Below are 19,103 nucleotides of genomic sequence, written 5' to 3'. Positions count from 1 at the left end.
TTTCCTTTGCTTCTGGCCAAAGTGGGGAACTGGCTGATTTGGGGGAGAGAGAAGTACTATTCATCTAGTAGCTAGGCATGGAAAGATGTATTTTTGTGGAACTGGCTCACCGTAGATTTTAATTTTATGCTTTGGTCTATATACCAGGGTTATAATATAGTACCATCGGTGGTTTCTTCTGTCTGTGTATTTCCACACGTGCTTCATGGTAGTCACACTAGTGGCTCTAACAAACTCATTTGGTGACTGGCGTTACCATGGGATTTAGTTTAGCTTGTCTGTTTATCTGCTTTTTCCATAATAAATTACATTTATCTGGTCTGCTTTTCTGAAGTAAGTTTTTTAACTATATTTTTGGATGAGTAGCTAACTGTTAGCTTGCCAGCCAGATCAGCACACTAACAGGCTGATACAGTAAAAATTGTGTGAGAGCGGGCGAGTGCACAGGCCACTCTCCTGTGCGTGTGAGTCAGTAAATTTAATTTATTTAAATTAGGGCTCGCGGTAAAAAGAGGCGCTAGGGACACTAGCGCGTCCCTAGCGCCTCTTTTTGGACAGGAGTGGCGGCTGTCAGCGAGTTTGACAGCCGACGCTCAATTTTGCCGGCGTCTGTTCTCAAACCCGCTGACAGCCATGGGTTCGGAAACCGGATGCCGGCAAAATTGAGCGTCCGGTTTTCAACCCGTGGACCCATTTAAAATTTTTTTTTTTTTTTTTTTTTAATTTTTAACTATTTGTAACTTTTGACTTCCAACTTAATATCGCCATGATATTAAGTTGGAGGGTGTACAGAAAAGCAGTTTTTACTGCTTTTCTGTGCACTTTCCCGGTGCTGAGAGAAATTAACATGTGCGGCTTGGCTGCACATTTTACTTTCTGAATCACGCGGGAATACCTAATAGGGCCATTAACATGCATTTGCATGTTGCGGGCGCTATTAGTTTCGGGGGGGGGGGGGGGGGGTTGGATGCGTGTTTTCGGCGCGCTATTACCCCTTACTGAATAAGGGGTAAAGCTAGCGCGTCAAAAGCGCGTCCAGATGTGGGTTAAGTGTGCTCCGCCGGAGCGTACTGTACTGTATTGGCCCATTTAACAGGTAACTACAGTGGGGGGAGATAGGAGTATCCCCTCCTCCTCCTACAAAAGTGACAAGCCCACTCTCCACCCGTAAGGCTCCAGGCAAACCCACCCCCTCTACTCTGACCATGGCAATGGCCTACCCTTCTCCTGCTGCCTGGCTGGTCCCACGCATAGTGTTGGCTTGTGACCCGTATGTGCGAAATGTGTTCTTTAAGAACAAGGCAGCAAAGCCAGCATTTTGACACTGGACCAGTTAAATGGCAGGATAAGGGTAGGCTGCACTTTGGGTGGGGAGGGGAAGCTGTGTGATCCACCCGGCTGAGGAGGCTGGAGAAGGGAGTGAAAAGGCCTGACCTTTTGGACTGCTCTCGCTCCCCATGCCGGACCCCTTGCCGCCTGTACTAACCAATAACATTTCTCTGGACCAGTTAATGCAGGGGCTGCCACAAAGTATGGCCATGTTTAAATAGCCACACCTTGACCATTTTAGCATTGCCATATTCTACGTACAACTTTTGTAAATCCAGCATTAAAACTGGCAGATAACCCATATTACCTGCTTTAGTGCACAGGCTCCTTTCTTCCAGCCCTCTTTATGCTTAGGATGGGGCTCCTGTCATCTGCAGAGTGCAGCCAGCAGGACTGGCTTCCACGGTTTCTTAGGCCCCCTTTTGTTTCTTTCATGCTATTTCCATAAAGCTACATGTGTGTAATGCTTTTATAATACCTTCTCCATGCTGTTAGTTCTTCTCCTTTCCTCGTGCTCTTATGGAGGTGGTGGCGGGGGTGCAGTTTCAGCCTGAGCTTGCTTCGAACTGCACCAAGGCTGAAATTTGGAAGGAATAACCAGAAATTGTTTCTAATAATTCCAGTCATCTAATCTGCCCTTTGTGGTTCATGGATAAAAGTTCTGGGAACATCTCTGCCAGGTGCTTTCTGAATTGCAGTCTCCCAGCCACTGTCCCCTGCTCTATTCACCTAAGGAGGTTTAAATTCTTGAAGAAATCGCACCCAGCTCTAGCCTTTAGTAGCTTTGCCTGCACACTTCCTCCAAAACGATTCTTTGCTATCTGAATATTCATTATTTTGCTATGTGTAGCGTAAAGAAGCAGGAGATTGGGAGGCTCCTGTTAGCTCTTTGAAAACATTGGGAAGAGAGAGCAATGATTTGGAGTATAGTTAGGGGTCAGCAGCTGAAAGCTGCCATAAAGCTGTGATACCGCTTTGCATTCGCTGAAGGCTGTGCTGCTGCTCACGGTGGCCTGAATTCATTCTGAAGGGCTTGTACAAGAGCCGATCCAAAGGGACACACTGTGGGGAGCTGAGCATCGCTGCCGCTTATTTGTGGATGAAGGCAAGGGGGATTGGTGCACTCTACCTAGCGAGATCCTGATTCCGAGCTTCCTTCGCTTCCATGCGCAGGCGTTTGCTGCTGCTTTAAGGTGGTGGCTGAGCACCGGCTTTAGCGCTGTAACATAAACATTTCATGGTGATGTTAACGAGGTACAGAACGAGCAGTCCAGTTAAATGATACCTCCCAAAAAATTTCGAGTGGGCTTTTATTTTATTTTAATTTTCTGTTTAGTGACCTTGATACACAGTCCCTGTAACTTTCTGTAATCCAGGTTGTTTTTTTTTTCTCCCCTCGCCGCACTGGAAAAAGGTAATCTGTGAAAACAGAATTGTTTTTAACAGCAAAAGTGAGTGTTTCTATAGTATATAAAATGGTAAATTTATTTTTGTTGTTCTTATTCTTTCCAAGAACTTGTGTTTAATTTTAATTGCATTGCTGGTCTTGAAGTTCAGGTGAATAATCACTATTCATTAACACCGGGCAGGAAAGCTGTGTCATAGCTCTAGAACTGAGATTCATGGGGGATTGGAGCTGCTGGATTTGCATTTCTACTTCTGGGCTCCTGGCTGAGATGTTGTCACAGGTCACCAAGAATAGAAAGCCCTTACTGCGCAATAGCGGAAACGAGTCCAAATAACCAGTGGCTGGTGTCTGCATCGGGGCAGTCTGTAGCATGTTGAGAGAGGATGCCCAAGCTCATGGTCTCAGTCAAAGATAAGCATTGGTTTGCAAAAAAAACTGGCTGGGGCTATCTGATCTCAGGTGGTCCTCCAGAGCAAGGTGGCAGAGGTAGTGCCCCCCACTGGATTCTCTGCAGTAATGCAGCTTCTAGATCTCCTGAGCTTCTTGCATCTTTCCTGAAATAAAACAGATTAATGGGACAGTGCCTTATCTAATAAAATCTAGTTGATAATTGTGCATTTACTATATTTATTTTTGAAGTTATTCTGTTCATTGTAATGGGCTTAACTGTTAAATATTGCTTTATAATGCTCACACTTCAGTAAAGTAGTTGATAAATTAAGTGTGTGTTTCTTTGTTTTTTTTCTCAGCCTGTTTTACTGGAATCTCTCCCATGTCCTTTTGATGATGAAATTAAAGGCATTGCTAAGACCTCTGGAATCCCTTTAGGTATGTATATATATATATATATATATATATATATATTTTTTTTTTTTTGTAATGTCTAGTTTTTAGTAATTTTCTCCCCAGGAGCAAATTCTGATGTCCTATGAATGTTTAGAATGAAGGATGGGAATTTTATAGCTCAGAGAACAGGCACTGGGTTTCACCTTTTTTTTTTTTTTTTAATTATATCTGTTTTTCCCAAACCTGTCCTGGGGAGCCCATTGCTAGTCTGGTTTTTAGGATTTCTATAATAAATATGCATGAGATAAATCTGCAGGCATTGGAGTCTCAGCATATGCACATTTATGTCAAGCATACTCATTGTGAATGCTCTGAAAACCTGACTGTTTGTGGGCTCCCCAGGACAGATTTGGGAAGCCCTGTATTTAGATCACCAGTTCAAACCCAACTGAGGTTGGCATTGATTGAAAAGTTTGTTTAGCCTTTTGTGAAGAAAGATGGCTTCAGTCTAGTTCCCAGTGGGGAGGATCCATATCGCCAAGAGCCACCATCCCAGTTAGGCATTCATTGGTAGCACTGTTGGTTGGCTGTCATCTTTTGAGGTGCTCCCTACAGAGCAGGGCAGTATGGTGAAGCCTGCTTGGAGAAGTGGAAACCTGCATATTTTTTTTTTCATGGTTGTTAAATAGGACATCTTTCCTGAGCACGAAATTCACTAGAGGAAAGGCGAGCCTAAGGGTGTCCAGCTGTGGCCCTTGAGGGTCACAAACTGGCTGGGTTTTCAGGATATCTCTAATAAAGAATATGCATGAGATAAAGCTGCACACTCACTGCCTCCAGTGTATGCAACTTGATCTCGCACATAATTATTATGACTATCCCAAAAATCAGACCAGTTTGCAGCCCTCAGACTGGAGTGGGGCACTCCTCCAGAGAATATGCAGCAGGAGTGACATGCCAAAATGTGTGTTTGTTCATATACTTCTAACATTCTTAGGATTTTAGATCAACAAATGCCAAGCATATATATATGCTTTACTTTTAAAAGACTTGGTGATTGTTTGGTTTATTCTTCCTTTTAACCAATTTGTAAAGCATAGTTTTTAAAGAAAATGGATGAATTTAAAAATTGCTGTAACCTCTGTAGTTTCTCGGCGAGTGTATGTTATGAGTCGTCATATCTGTTGTACAAGTAGAAAACAGAATTCGAACTGTAAGGAAAAGTGCTTTGGAATACACAGTTTTATAGTTGGGGAGTTGGTTTGGCCTTCAGGGCCTTAGCTTTCAAAAAATAGATTCGGTAAGAAGAATCTCTGGGGAGAGTTGAGGATGATGTTGAAACTCATAAGCAAGAGGCCTGTGGGATCTCTCCCAATGATATGACTTCCCCTGGTGAAAGGAGGAAGGAATGAGAGCAATGAATGCAAGAGGCTGCAGACATAAGAGACATGAAGGCAGCAGAAACACTTCCTGATCTCTTTGAATACAGTGCAGCTAGAAAGAATAGAAAGCAGCGTGAGAGGTTTTTTTTCATTGTTTTTGGTTATATTTTGTGTGGGGTGGTGTCCTGGTGTGCATTTAGGGCCCAATATTCAGTGCTATTTAACTGGCTAACTGGTGTGGTTTTGAATATCCACCTGCAGTCAGCAGCTGCACTTAGGCCTAGATTTATCAAACTGCACTAAATATCGCATGCAATAGGTAAAGGGGCATGTTTTATGATAGCCTATTTAAGAACATAAGAAAATGCCATACTGGGTCAGACCAAGGGTCCATCAAGCCCAGCATCCTGTTTCCAACAGTGGCCAATCCAGGCCATAAGAACCTGGCAAGTACCCAAAAACTAAGTCTATTCCATGTAACCATTGCTAATGGCAGTGGCTATTCTCTAAGTGAACTTAATAGCAGGTAATGGACTTCTCCTCCAAGAACTTATCCAATCCTTTTTTAAACACAGCTATACTAACTGCACGAACCACATTCTCTGGCAACAAATTCCAGAGTTTAATTGTGCGTTGAGTAAAAAAGAACTTTCTCCGATTAGTTTTAAATGTGCCCCATGCTAACTTCATGGAGTGTCCCCTAGTCCTTCTACTATCCGAAAGAGTAAATAACCGATTCACATCTACCCGTTCTAGACCTCTCATGATTTTAAACACCTCTATCATATCCCCCCTCAGTCGTCTCTTCTCCAAGCTGAAAAGTCCTAACCTCTTTAGTCTTTCCTCATAGGGGAGTTGTTCCATTCCCCTTATCATTTTGGTAGCCCTTCTCTGTACCTTCTCCATCGCAATTATATCTTTTTTGAGATGCGGCGACCAGAATTGTACACAGTATTCAAGGTGCGGTCTCACCATGGAGCGATACAGAGGCATTATGACATTTTCCGTTTTATTCATCATTCCTTTTCTAATAATTCCCAACATTCTGTTTGCTTTTTTGACTGCCGCAGCACACTGAACCGACGATTTCAATGTGTTATCCACTATGACACCTAGATCTCTTTCTTGGGTTGTAGCACCTAATATGGAACCCAACATCGTGTAATTATAGCATGGGTTATTTTTCCCTATATGCATCACCTTGCACTTATCCACATTAAATTTCATCTGCCATTTGGATGCCCAATTTTCCAGTCTCACAAGGTCTTCCTGCAATTTATCACAATCTGCTTGTGATTTAACTACTCTGCACAATTTTGTGTCATCTGCAAATTTGATTATCTCACTCGTCGTATTTCTTTCCAGATCATTTATAAATATATTGAACAGTAAGGGTCCCAACACAGAACCCTGAGGTACTCCACTGTCCACTCCCTTCCACTGAGAAAATTGCCCATTTAATCCTACTCTCTGTTTCCTGTCTTTTAGCCAGTTTGCAATCCACGAAAGGACATCGCCACCTATCCCATGACTTTTTACTTTTCCTAGAAGCCTCTCATGAGGAACTTTGTCAAACGCCTTCTGAAAATCCAAGTATACTATATCTACCGGTTCACCTTTATCCACATGTTTATTAACTCCTTCAAAAAAGTGAAGCAGATTTGTGAGGCAAGACTTGCCCTGGGTAAAGCCATGCTGACTTTGTTCCATTAAACCATGTCTTTCTATATGTTCTGTGATTTTGATGTTTATAACACTTTCCACTATTTTTCCTGGCACTGAAGTCAGGCTAACCGGTCTGTAGTTTCCCGGATCGCCCCTGGAGCCCTTTTTAAATATTGGGGTTACATTTGCTATCCTCCAGTCTTCAGGTACAATGGATGATTTTAATGATAAGTTACAAATTTTTACTAATAGGTCTGAAATTTCATTTTTTAGTTCCTTCAGAACTCTGGGGTGTATACCATCCGGTCCAGGTGATTTACTACTCTTCAGTTTGTCAATCAGGCCTACCACATCTTCTAGGTTCACCGTGATTTGATTCAGTCCATCTGAATCATTACCCATGAAAACCTTCTCCATTACGGGTACCTCCCCAACATCCTCTTCAGTAAACACCGAAGCAAAGAAATCATTTAATCTTTCCGCGATGGCCTTATCTTCTCTAAGTGCCCCTTTAACCCCTCGATCATCTAACGGTCCAACTGACTCCCTCACAGGCTTTCTGCTTCGGATATATTTAAAAAAGTTTTTACTGTGAGTTTTTGCCTCTACAGCCAACTTCTTTTCAAATTCTCTCTTAGCCTGTCTTATCAATGTCTTACATTTAACTTGCCAATGTTTATGCTTTATCCTATTTTCTTCTGTTGGATCCTTCTTCCAATTTTTGAATGAAGATCTTTTGGCTAAAATAGCTTCTTTCACCTCCCCTTTTAACCATGCCGGTAATCGTTTTGCCTTCTTTCCACCTTAATGTGTGGAATACATCTGGACTGTGCTTCTAGAATGGTATTTTTTAACAATGACCACGCCTCTTGGACATTTTTTACTTTTGTAGCTGCTCCTTTCAGTTTTTTTCTAACAATTTTTCTCATTTTATCAAAGTTTCCCTTTTGAAAGTTTAGCACGAGAGCCTTGGATTTGCACACTGTTCCTTTTCCAGTCATTAAATCAAATTTGATCATATTATGATCACTATTGCCAAGTGGCCCCACCACCGTTACCTCTCTCACCAAGTCCTGTGCTCCACTGAGAATTAGATCTAAAATTGCTCCCTCTCTCGTCGGTTCCTGAACCAATTGCTCCATAAAGCTATCATTTATTCCATCCAGGAACGTTATCTCTCTAGCGTGACCCGATGATACATTTACCCGGTCTATATTGGGGTAATTGAAGTCTCCCATTATTACTGCACTACCAATTTGGTTAGCTTCCCTAATTTCTCTTAGCATTTCACTGTCCATCTCACCATCTTGACCAGGTGGACGGTAGTATACCCCTATCACTGTAGTCTTCCCTGATACACAAGGGATTTCTACCCATAAAGATTCAATTTTGTATTTAGTCTCATGCAGGATGTTTATCCTGTTGGACTCTATGCCATCCCGGACATAAAGTGCCACACCTCCTCCCGACTGCTCCTCTCTGTCATTGCGATATAATTTGTACCCCGGTATAGCACTGTCCCATTGGTTATCCTCTTTCCACCATGTCTCTGAGATGCCAATTAAGTCTATGTCATCATTTACTGCTATACATTCTAGTTCTCCCATCTTACTTCTTAGACTTCTGGCATTAGCATACAAACATTTCAAAGTTTGTTTTTTGATTGTATTTTTATTCTGCTTTTTAATTGATAGGGATAAGTTAGAATTTTTTAGCTCAGGTGAGTTTTTAGTTACAGGCACTTGGACTACTTTTCTAATTATTGGAACCTCACTGTCGGGATGCCCTAATTCTAATGCATCATTAGTATCCTTTAAAGATACATCTCTCCGAACCATGCGCTGCTGAGTGACTGTCGGCTTTCCCCTTTGTTCTAGTTTAAAAGCTGCTCTATCTCCTTTTTAAAGGTTTGCGCCAGCAGTCTGGTTCCACCCTGGTTAAGGTGGAGCCCATCCCTTCGGAAGAGACTCCCCCTTCCCCAAAAGGTTCCCCAGTTCCTAACAAAACTGAATCCCTCTTCCTTGCACCATCGTCTCATCCACGCATTGAGACTCCGGAGCTCTGCCTGCCTCTGGTGACCTGCGCGTGGAACAGGGAGCATTTCAGAGAATGCTACCCTGGAGGTTCTGGATTTAATCTTTCTACCTAAGAGCCTAAATTTGGCTTCCAGAACCTCCCTCCCACATTTTCCTATGTCGTTGGTGCCCACGTGTACCACGACAGCCGGCTCCTCCCCAGCACTGTCTAAAATCCTATCTAGGTGACGCGTGAGGTCCGCCACCTTCGCACCAGGTAGGCATGTTACCAGGCGATCCTCACGCCCACCCGCCACCCAGCTATCTACATTCCTAATAATCGAATCACCAACTATGACGGCCGACCTAACCCTTCCCTCCTGGGCAGTAGGCCTTGGGGAGATATCCTCAGTGCGAAAGGACAATGCATCACCTAGAGAGCAGGTCCTTGCTACAGGATCCTTTCCTGCTACATCTGGTTGGTGCTCTCCCATTATGAGACCTTCTTCCTCCAAGGCAGCACCAGGGCTGCCAGTCTGAAGTTGGGACTGGACTACTATGTCCCTGAAGGTCTCATCTATATACCTCTCTGTCTCCCTCAGCTCCTCCAGGTCTGCCACTCTAGCCTCCAGAGATCGGACTCGTTCTCTGAGAGACAGGAGCTCTTTGCATCGCATGCACATGTACAACTTCTCACCGGTGGGTAAAAAATCATACATGTGACACTCTATGCAAAAGACTGGGAAGCCCCCCTCTTGCTGCTGGACTGCTGCCTTCATCTCAATTTTGATCAGTTCCTAGTTAAGTTTTAGGTTGCTATGGGAGTAGGAATGTGTCTAAGTTCCTTTAAATGTATTAGTGAATTCACTATATGTCTGGTAGTGGCCTACTGGGGTCTGATCGAATTCTCAATAAAGTTTTTGTTGATGGGGTTTTTTTTTTTGGTTTTTTTTTTTGTGCAAGTGGCACCTGCCTATAAATTAAGGGATGAGCTTGGGGTGGGTGGGCGAGGGGTGGGAGGGTTGGGAATTACAAACAGTCTAACTTTAGTTAGTCAGCCTGAGTGACTCACAGCTCCCTTGATTAACAAATGTTGTTCTCTATTCAAACCTAATCACACTACCTCAACACCTTTCCAAGGTGAGTAACTGAGCTGAACTATTCAACTTTTTTACTTTGGTATATACTGCTCCTAGCTTATTTCTAGCTTCTGGCTACTTTTTTGTGGGGGGGTTTTTTTTTTGTGTTTTTTTTTTGTTTTTCAATACAATGCACTCAGTTATTTATTAAATAAAACACTTAGCTCTTTAAAAGTCTGGAGGACACTTTAATAGTCAGGCAGACTTTTAAAAAATAAACACACTACCTACTGCTACCTTATTGACTGACTAAATACAAACAGTCTAACTTGTTTATTTATTCACTGCCAACCTACTGCTACCTTATTGACTGACTAAAAATACAAACAGTCTAACTTGTGTATTTACTGCTTACCTACTGCTACCTTATTGACTGACTATTTAAAAATGCAAACAGTCTAACTTGTTTTATTCACTGACTGACTATTAAAGGCACAAACACACAAACACACTAAATAATATTCCCAAATAGTTAACTTTGCCCCAATACTTTTAAAAAAGTCAATGTCAATGTCCCAAGCAAAAACTTACTGATTCCTTTCAGCCACCAGCAAGGTGATCCTCTCCTCTCAGCAATGTATGTTATTTTAGCGATTACTTTACAGTAATACCTACATAATTGCATTTTCCTACCTGCAAAGTGCTCATGTCACACAGAGAGAGACAGACACACACTATCTACAAGGCCCTTGTAGTAGTTAGCTATTTATGCTACTATAGGAGGCCCACCTAGTAACTCAAGGTGAGGTTTAGGTAGTAGTGTAAGGGTTAGGGGCCACTTTTACATGCAGAGTGAGACGTACGACCAGAACAGTGCACTCTTGTGAAGATTTGATGTCCTTAGGAGTGAGGAAACTCACACAACAATGACATTTGTACAGTGTTCTCTCACCCTAGCCTAAAAATGCCCAAAATGGAATTTGCGAAAAAATCGCAAATTGCCTTATGGGCATATCGCATGACATCGCACAGCTAAAGCAATTAAAAAAAGGTGTAGTTATTTTCAGCGTTTAAAACTGTGCGATATCGTGCGTTATGGCAAAGCCAGCCCACTTTACGGAAATCTCGCCCCTGACTCCTCCCCAATCCCTCCCCTTTTAAAAATGTGCATAGCACCATGCGTTATGGGGCTTATCGCATACGTTAAGGCGATTTCGCATGTGAAAAACGCCTTAACGAATGCGAAAATGCCTTAACATGATTTGATAAATGACTCTGTTAGCTGGTTAACTTTTTATCCGGCTAAAGAATTAGCCCGCTAAGTGAGGGATAGAGGACAGGGGCGTTTTGGGACAGGAACACTTGTTGGGAAACTTGGCTGGATAAACACCAATATTCAGTGTTATCTGACTTGGCCTGAAAGGTATAGGACTACTATTCACTTGTTCTATAGTTAGTCAGATAAGTTTATTCAGCAGCGTGGCCACACCCCTTACTATCTCAGCCAAGCTAGCAGGATAAGTTTATCTGGCTAACTTAGGTCTAAATTCATCAAGCCGTGATGTTTTATTGCAGGGGGGGGTTCCACTATAAAGGGGCCTCCCCACCCCCCCAAAAAAAAAATCATCACTGCTTTCTGGCCTGCTCTTTTCTCTTGTGGCCAAACACTGCTGGAGAAAAGAATGAGGAAAGTGGACATTTAATGCAACGGCTGCCCTAACTTCGTGGGACTGCCAGCGTCTTAAAAGGCTGCTGGCCTAAAATTAAAAAAAAATAGCAGCAAAACAAGGAGGTTGAGTGGGGGTCAGGGCTGATCCCCGTCTCAACCCGGGGCTAGCATTTATTAAGCAAGTTGCTCTTCTCTATCCCTGTCCCCTCCGCCACCAATTCCCCAACTCTGCGGTTTCCATCTTGCTGTATAGCGCAGCAGGGAGAGAGGTGATAGGTAATAAAAAAAAAAAAAAAAAAAAAGCTGCAGGTTTAATGCATTTATAGGCGAGTAAGAGAAGCTTGGACTGTGTGTAGAAACAGATGGGGAGCCAACGTAGCAACTTGAGAAGAGAGGTTTCATGCTCAAAGCACTGTTGAAGGAAGATAAGTCATGAAGCTGAATTTTTAATAGATTGCAGTGGGGAAGAAATATTCAATGGAAATTCTCACAAAGAAGAAATCACAGAAGTTATACGCAGGAGGTGATATAATGGATGAGCGTTTTGAGAGCACGCTCAGAAAGAAAGGGACCGATTTTGGCAGGGTTATAAGGTAGAAATGATATTCTTCAGCAGTGGTTGATGTACAGAGAGAAGGAGGGAGAAGCATCAGAGATGACCCCCAAGGTTATGGGCCAAGGGAACCGGGAGGATGAGAGCGCCATCCATGGGGAGAGGGGAAGGAGGGGGGGGGGGGGTGGGTGGGAGGGAGAAGCTGCACCTTGGCCATGTTAAGTTTGAGGTGGTGGTGGGACTCCCTGCGGTGACTCTAGGCAAGCAGGCTGAAACCTGGGACTGGATCTGAGGTGGCGCTGGGAGTCCTTGGCATGAAAAGCTGTGGGAGGAGTTCAGAGCACTGAAGGGGGAGACGTGAAGAGAGAATTTGTTTGAGGTTGAACATACAGGGAGGATCATTTTTGAAGGGACTTACCTGGGTAACACTTTGTTCCCTGCAAACCATGGAGGCAGTTTTCAAAAAGGGGAAACATTTTGGAAAATTGCATACAAAGGCACAAAAGTACCTGTCTTTGCACCTGAAAATTATCCTCAATAAAGTAGCACAGTTTTTTGTTTTTTTTCTCTAGAGAGAGATTATTTACTATGAGGGCAATATTGAATTGCCGGGTGGCTAGCAAAGTTTAGGGCCAGATTCATTAAGCTGCGACGTTTTATCACAGGAGGGGTCCCACTATAGCGGGGTGGGGGGGGGGGTGCTGTCGCCACGCTAGTGGGGCCCTCTCTCTCAAAAAAACATTGCAGCTCTCTGGCACATCCTTGTGTCTCGCAGCCAAATATTTCAAGCCAAAAGAATGTGTCCAGTGGCCCTGTAACACGATGGCCGACCCCAAGCTTAAAGGGCTGCGGGCCCAAAAATAAATAATTTTGGGAAAACAGGGAGTTTGCATGGGGGTCTCAGCTGACCTCCTGTCTCAACCCGGGGCCGCACTTGAGGCAGCCTCCGACTTCCACGAAATAAAAAAAAAAAAAAAGTCTAAATGCAGTCGCATGGCGATGCTCTCCACCCCCACCCAAAGACAATGAATAAAATCAGCCCAGACCCCAGGTCGGCGCTGTTTTGGAAAACTGCAAGGTGCACCCAGCCCTGACACAGGATCCTTTTTAGGGTTGGGAGGGAATGCGGGAAAGGTGGGAAAGGGGGCGCGGGGCTTGGGACCCTAACCTTTTCCTTTTTTTTTTTTTTTGTTTTAACTCTGGGGGGGGGGGGGCCTGGGGCACTGATTTTGATGGCCTTTGAGGACTGGGGGAATGGGCTGATTTTATTGATTGGTCTTTGCAGGGGGAGGGGGGGCTGTTGCCACGCAACATTTAGAATGCTTTTAAAATATTTTTTATTTGGGGGAGTCTAGGCCACCTCAAGTGGCAGCCCCAGGTTGACAGGGTCAGCCCTGACCCCCCTTCTTTGCTGCGACTTTTTTTTTTTTTTTTTTTGCCGCTGCTTTAAATGTGAGGCAGGAACCTCGGGACCTGCGTTAGGGCCTCCTGCCTCTCATTTAATGCTTTTCCAAGAGGTTTAGGTATTTTCTCGCAACTGACCACCTTCTCGGTCAGCTGCGACAACATATTTGCATATGATTGCCTATGCATGACCTTCTTTGCATGCATTTGCATTATTCGGGTCATTGTAATAGGGGAAGGAACTTGGGTGGGGTGATGCAAAATATCACGATATAAGTTTATCTGGCTAACTTGGTCAGGATATTCAGTGGCTGCGGTGCGCCGCCAGATAAGTATTTTATCCAAGTAATTTTTAGGACTGCTCTCAGGCTAACATAACTCTGCCCCAGAATGCCTCCAGTATATTATTATTTTTTTATTTATTTTAACTTCTTTTACTATACCGACACTCAAGACCAGGTCTTATCGTACCGGTTTACATTAGAACAAGGGAAAAAGTATATCTCGCTAAGGCCTTAGCTGAATATATCTGGATAAGTTGGAGGCGTTGAGAGGGGCGGGAAATGAAAAAGTTGGATATTGTCCAGCTAAGTCCCACACTTAGCCAGACAAAGCCTTTTAAATATGGACTCTTTCTGCCTTGAAGTAGCGGTGATCTTATGCTACAATGGAGTATCTGCTGAACATTTCCAAAATGTCCTATTTTTTTTTTTGTATTGACATCAGCTCATTTTGTCTTTGGACTGAAGATGGAAGCTCTTGGCTGACAGTAAGGCTTTGGCAGTTTCTCACTGAGTTTTCTTTTTCTTCATAGGAGAAATCATGATGTTTAATATCTTTTATGAAGTTTTTACTGTGTGCACCTCCATAGTGGCAGAAGACAAGACAGGTAAAACATACTATTTGTGCTGTAGTCTTCTTAGAAAAAGGATTTAGATAGTGCCATCTGTGTACGCAGCACTGTACAAGAGGATTCACTAGGCAAGGGTCACTTAATGCTATCTTGGCATAAAACTCCTCTGTATGAGAATTTTGTTTTCATGCTTATTTGCAGAATAACTGTAACCCTCCTTTTACTGACATGAATTTCACAAATATTTGAACGGCGGCACATGACCAACAAATTTCTGAAAATTTTTTGCAGCCTCTGGTTTGCACAGCTCCTCAGTAAACAGATCGTGCAGGGTGAGCTACAAAGTTGATCGCTTGCTTGTTGGTTCCTTAATGCTGAATTAGCCTTTCCTTTGCAGTTGTAATTTTGTCATTGTGCTGCTTAGGGTATTTGGCTAAGGATCCCACTCCATAGAATTGGAATAGATACTTTTGCAGTACCACAAATAATTTGGAATAGATTGCGGAGCATTTGCAGTACGCATTTTGCAACAGAATCCAACACATGAGATGCAAAATTTGTGCAGGCTCACCCAGTTCACACATCTAGTTTCACGTGGCTTATATTGATTTTGCTTGGTTAGATTTCCGCTTGTGTGCTGTGGGTATATGGAATTAGAATGATTCATGCACTCAGCGTTGTGGGGTGCTCATAGGTTTAAAAGGATTTAATGAAATTTGGCAGCATGTGCTCCACAAAATACCTAAATGACGCCTCCCAAAAATGCTTGTATAGGAAACGGGGACAAGTTCTGCATGCAGCAGCTATGCAAAATATATGTAATGTACTTTTCACAATCCTGTTATTCTGTTCAGTAATTTAAAAAGTAAATTTTTTTTTGTCACTTTCCTGGAAGTTGTGTGTGAGACAAAAAAAAAAAGTCAAGATGCTTGGTACTTCTGCTTTCACATATAAAATGGATTTTATTGATCATGCAAATGAGTTGTAGGTTTTGATGGCTTAAGGGCTTTTAAAATATCGTTTTAGGAAAACCTTTTTCTTTTTTTTTTTTTTGTGATATTAGAGTAAGATGGTTGTATAAGAAAAAATAAGCTATCGTTCCCTGTACGTACCCGGATCAGTCCAGACAGCTGGGGTATGCCTCCCTTCCAGCAGGTGGAGTCAGAGAACAAACTGAAAAGGCACCCCCTGATAACCCAGTGTGCCACCTGTGGTCCCTCAGTATTTCTCTGACTCCAGCAGGTGGAAGACAGCATTCCCTGCAGTCCTGGTCTTACTAAATTAATTTTTTATTGAATCTTTCTGTTTTCCTATATGGCCAAATGACTAGATCAACAACTTAGTGAGTATATTTATACAAAAAAAAAAAAAAGGAGTTTGGATTGTTCTTTTTACTCACCGCTTAGTGCAGGCATACCTCTCAGTGCAGGCATAGCTGAGCTGTAAGGCTTACAGCTTACTTACCTGGAGAGCCAGTGGCAGCCCGATGAGCAGGGGAGATTTACCGGTGGGCCGGTCCCTGTCCCCTCTGCAGCAGAGAAGCTTTCATCCCTCTGCAGCAGCAAAGCTTTCATCCCTCTGCAAGCAGGGACGTCTCCATTCCCCTGCTTGTTAAAAAAAAAAAAAAAAAATTCATAAGAGAGCCTGCGCATTTCCCGGGCCTCCAGAAGGGGTGGAACTTCACCCGGGCAATTTGTTTTTTCACAGGGCTGTCGGCCATGCCGCGGGGAGTGCAGTGCTCCACGTGTGGAGAGTCGGCTGCACGACTCTCCCGCAACGGCCTGTGTTCCCATTGCTTGCAGGGGGTGAGGGTCCCTCTCAGCTGCCTCTCTCCAGCAGCAGATCTCGAAACGGGGGCTCGAGGAGCCCGGTCAGTCGGTCCCGCGAAGCGCGGGAACGGCGGCCATTTTGAATATTTTCCCCCGTAGAGGAAGATCAGGGCTCTGGGGGAGGGAGCTTCCCTCCTCCTCCGCGTTTAAGCCTGGTACCGCCCCCTGATGACGTTTCTCAGCCTCTGCCGCCTCCTCCTCCCTCGGCTCCAATGGAGGGGGCCTTAAAGAGGCAGCACCCTTTTTCTTCTCAGTTTGTGCTGCTTTTGCACAAAGCTTATCTGGAGGCAGAGGCTGATGAGTTGCAGCTACCGCAGCCATCTAAAAGACCCAGGCCTGATCTTCCGGCGGTCCCAATACCTCGGCCGGTTCCTGATCCTGAGCCATTCCCGGATTTTTCAACTGATCCCATGCCCCTTGACCCCCTTCACGATCTGGGAGGTCACATGGGCGATGACGTGGATTCCGCCACGCCGGTGGAAGGGGATGATCTGAGGGTACTTCATTTGTTTAGGAGGGAGGAGTTGGATCCTCTCATTCCGCATGTTTTGGCGGAGCTGGATTTGCCAGTTCCACAGGCTGGGACGGATAGACACCCGGGGGATCCAGTTTTGTCCAGTCTTCGTGCTCTCCCTCGATCCTTTCCATTCCACCCTAGCCTTTTACAGCTCATGACTCGAGAGTGAGATGTTCCGGAAGCCACTCTTCGCATTAGTAGAGCAATGGAAAAGCTCTATCCGCTTCCGGACGAGTATCTGGAACTTTTTAAGACTCCCAAAGTGGATTCCGCTGTATCTGCTGTTGCCAAACACGCTACCATTCCAGTGAGGGCGGCACTGCCCTGAAAGATCTTCAGGACAGAAAGCTCGAGATACTGCTTAAAAGGATCTTTGAAGTGTCCGCCCTTGGGGTGAGGGTGGTGATTTGCAGTAGTTTTATGCAGAGAGCTACTCTTCGATGGATTCAGCAGCTTCTTACTGCACAGGAGTTACCACCGGAGGAGGCTGAACAGGCAGACCGCCTGGAGATGGCTGTTTCCTATACTGCGGATGCTCTGTATGATCTGCTATGAACCTCTTCTCGAGCAATGTCCTCCGCGGTGGCAGCAAGGAGGTTACTGTGGCGGCACCATTGGTCTGCGGATTCCTCTTCCAAGTCTCAGTTGGGTTCTTTTCCCTTTAAGGGTAAGCTTCTATTTGGAGATAATCTGGAACAGCTTATCAAGAACTTGGGAGACAATAAGGTTTACAAATTGCTGGAGGACAAGCCTAGGTCTACTCATCCTTTCACTTCCTTTCGAGGTCGTTTTCGAGGCCAGAGGCGTCTTTGTTCGGCTAGGGCACTGCCATTTTCTTCTCAGCAAGCTCCGTCGAGATCACAGGCTTGGGCATGCTCCTTTCAGGGTAGGCGGCCTCCCCGAGATGGTACTTCCCAGGGATTCAGCAATAACAAGGCGGCACAATGAAGGTGCGCCAGCCCATTCCTCCGTTCCGGTGATCGGGGCCGTCTCTCTTCTGGGGGAATGGGTCAAGATCACGTCAGATCAATGGGTCTTAGACATTATAAGTCGCGGTTACGCTTTAGATTTTGCTTTCCCTCTAAGAGATCTTTTCATGGTGTCTCCTTGCGGGTCGCGGGTGAAAAGGCAAGTGGTGCTCCAGACCTTAAAATCGATTGAAAGCCCTGGGAGCGATCATCCCGGTCCCGCTGGGGGAGTGTCGGACAGGCAGGTATTCCATTTATTTTGTAGTCCCCAAAAAGGAGAGCTCCTTTCATCCCATTCTGGACTTGAAGAAGGTCAACAGAGCCCTGCGGGTTCCCCGTTTTCGCATGGAAACCTTGAAATCAGTCATTGTAGCCGTGCACAAAGGAGAATTTTTGGCCTCTTTAGATCTGACAGAGGCTTATCTGCACATCGATATACAGGAGCATCATCAGAGATTTCTCCGATTCATGATACTAGGGGATCGTTATCAGTTTCAAGCGCTACCATTCTGTCTGGCGACTGCGCCACATGTGTTCACCAAGGTCATGGTGGTGGTAGCAGCATTTCTGAGTAAAGAAGGGATTCTGGTTCATCCCTATCTGGATGACTGGCTCATCCGGGGGAAGTCGCAGCACCTGTGTGAGCAGGCAGTTCACTCAGTGGTGCTTCGGCTTCAGTCCCTAGGTTGGGTGATCAACCTTCCTAAAAGCCAGCTGACTCCCTCTCACGAGACTTGGAATTCCTGGGTGCCCGATTCGACACGAGAGTGGGCAAGGTGTTTCTACCTGTGAAGCGAATGGACAAGTTGATGTCTCAAGTTCGATGACTGCTGACCATTTCATTGCCCATCGTCTGGGATTATTTACAGGTTCTTGGTTCTATGGCTTCTACTCTGGAATTGGTTCCTTGGGCCTTCGCTCATTTGAGACCTTTGCAGAGGGCATTGCTTTCCCGTTGGGATCCCAAGTCCGAGGAGTTTCACCTTCAGTTGCCTCTCCTGGATCCAGCCCGCAGCAATCTCCAGTGGTGGCTAGTCCCAGAGCACTTACAACAGGGGATGGATTTGGAGAATCCCCAGTGGTTGATTGTGACAACGGATGCCAGCCTCTCCGGTTGGGGGGAGGTGTGCCAGTCGCACTCTGCTCAGGGCCTATGGTCTGCTCCCGAGTCCAGGTGGTCCATCAATCGCTTGGAAACCAGAGCGGTTCGTCTGGCATTGCGCAGCTTCCTTCCCTTGGCCGCCATCGGTCGGTGCGAAACCTGTCTGACAATGCCACCACGATAGCCTACATCAACCGACAGGGTGGAACGCGAAGTCGGCTAATGGCCACCGAAGCTGATAAGCTTATGGTATGGGCGGAGTGCAATCTGCGGCGTCTTGCAGCGTCTCATATAGCCGGAATCGACAACTTCCAGGCAGACTTTCTCAGTCAACAACAGCTGGACCCCGGAGAATGGCAACTATCCGAGGAAGCGATGCAGCTCTTGATCCGGAGGTGAGGGGTCCCCCGCCTCGACTTAATGGAGACATGAGCAAATGCAAAAGCGGTGCGGTTTTTCAGCCGCAGACTGGAACACGGAGCAGAAGGGGTGGATGCTCTAGTCCTTCCCTGGCCCAGCAATATACTTCTCTATGTGTTCCCTC

The 19,103-nt window shown here is 44.9% G+C and overlaps 1 protein-coding gene across 2 annotated transcripts in view; it reads left to right on the top strand.

Annotated features, from left to right (window-relative positions):
- The window catches only part of ASAH1 (N-acylsphingosine amidohydrolase 1), a 64,644-nt gene that overhangs the window by 18,626 nt on the left and 26,915 nt on the right, over positions 1 to 19,103 (top strand). For both annotated transcript variants that reach the window (XM_029586988.1, XM_029586995.1), the window contains 2 exons: positions 3,487 to 3,565; positions 14,105 to 14,179. In XM_029586988.1, coding sequence (XP_029442848.1) covers positions 3,487 to 3,565; positions 14,105 to 14,179 — 154 coding nt within the window. The remainder of the gene's footprint in view (positions 1 to 3,486; positions 3,566 to 14,104; positions 14,180 to 19,103) is intronic.

The sequence above is a fragment of the Rhinatrema bivittatum genome, chromosome 1, assembly GCF_901001135.1.
Source record: "Rhinatrema bivittatum chromosome 1, aRhiBiv1.1, whole genome shotgun sequence".
NCBI lineage: Eukaryota > Metazoa > Chordata > Amphibia > Gymnophiona > Rhinatrematidae > Rhinatrema > Rhinatrema bivittatum.
This window is presented reverse-complemented; position numbering and strand designations above follow the sequence as displayed.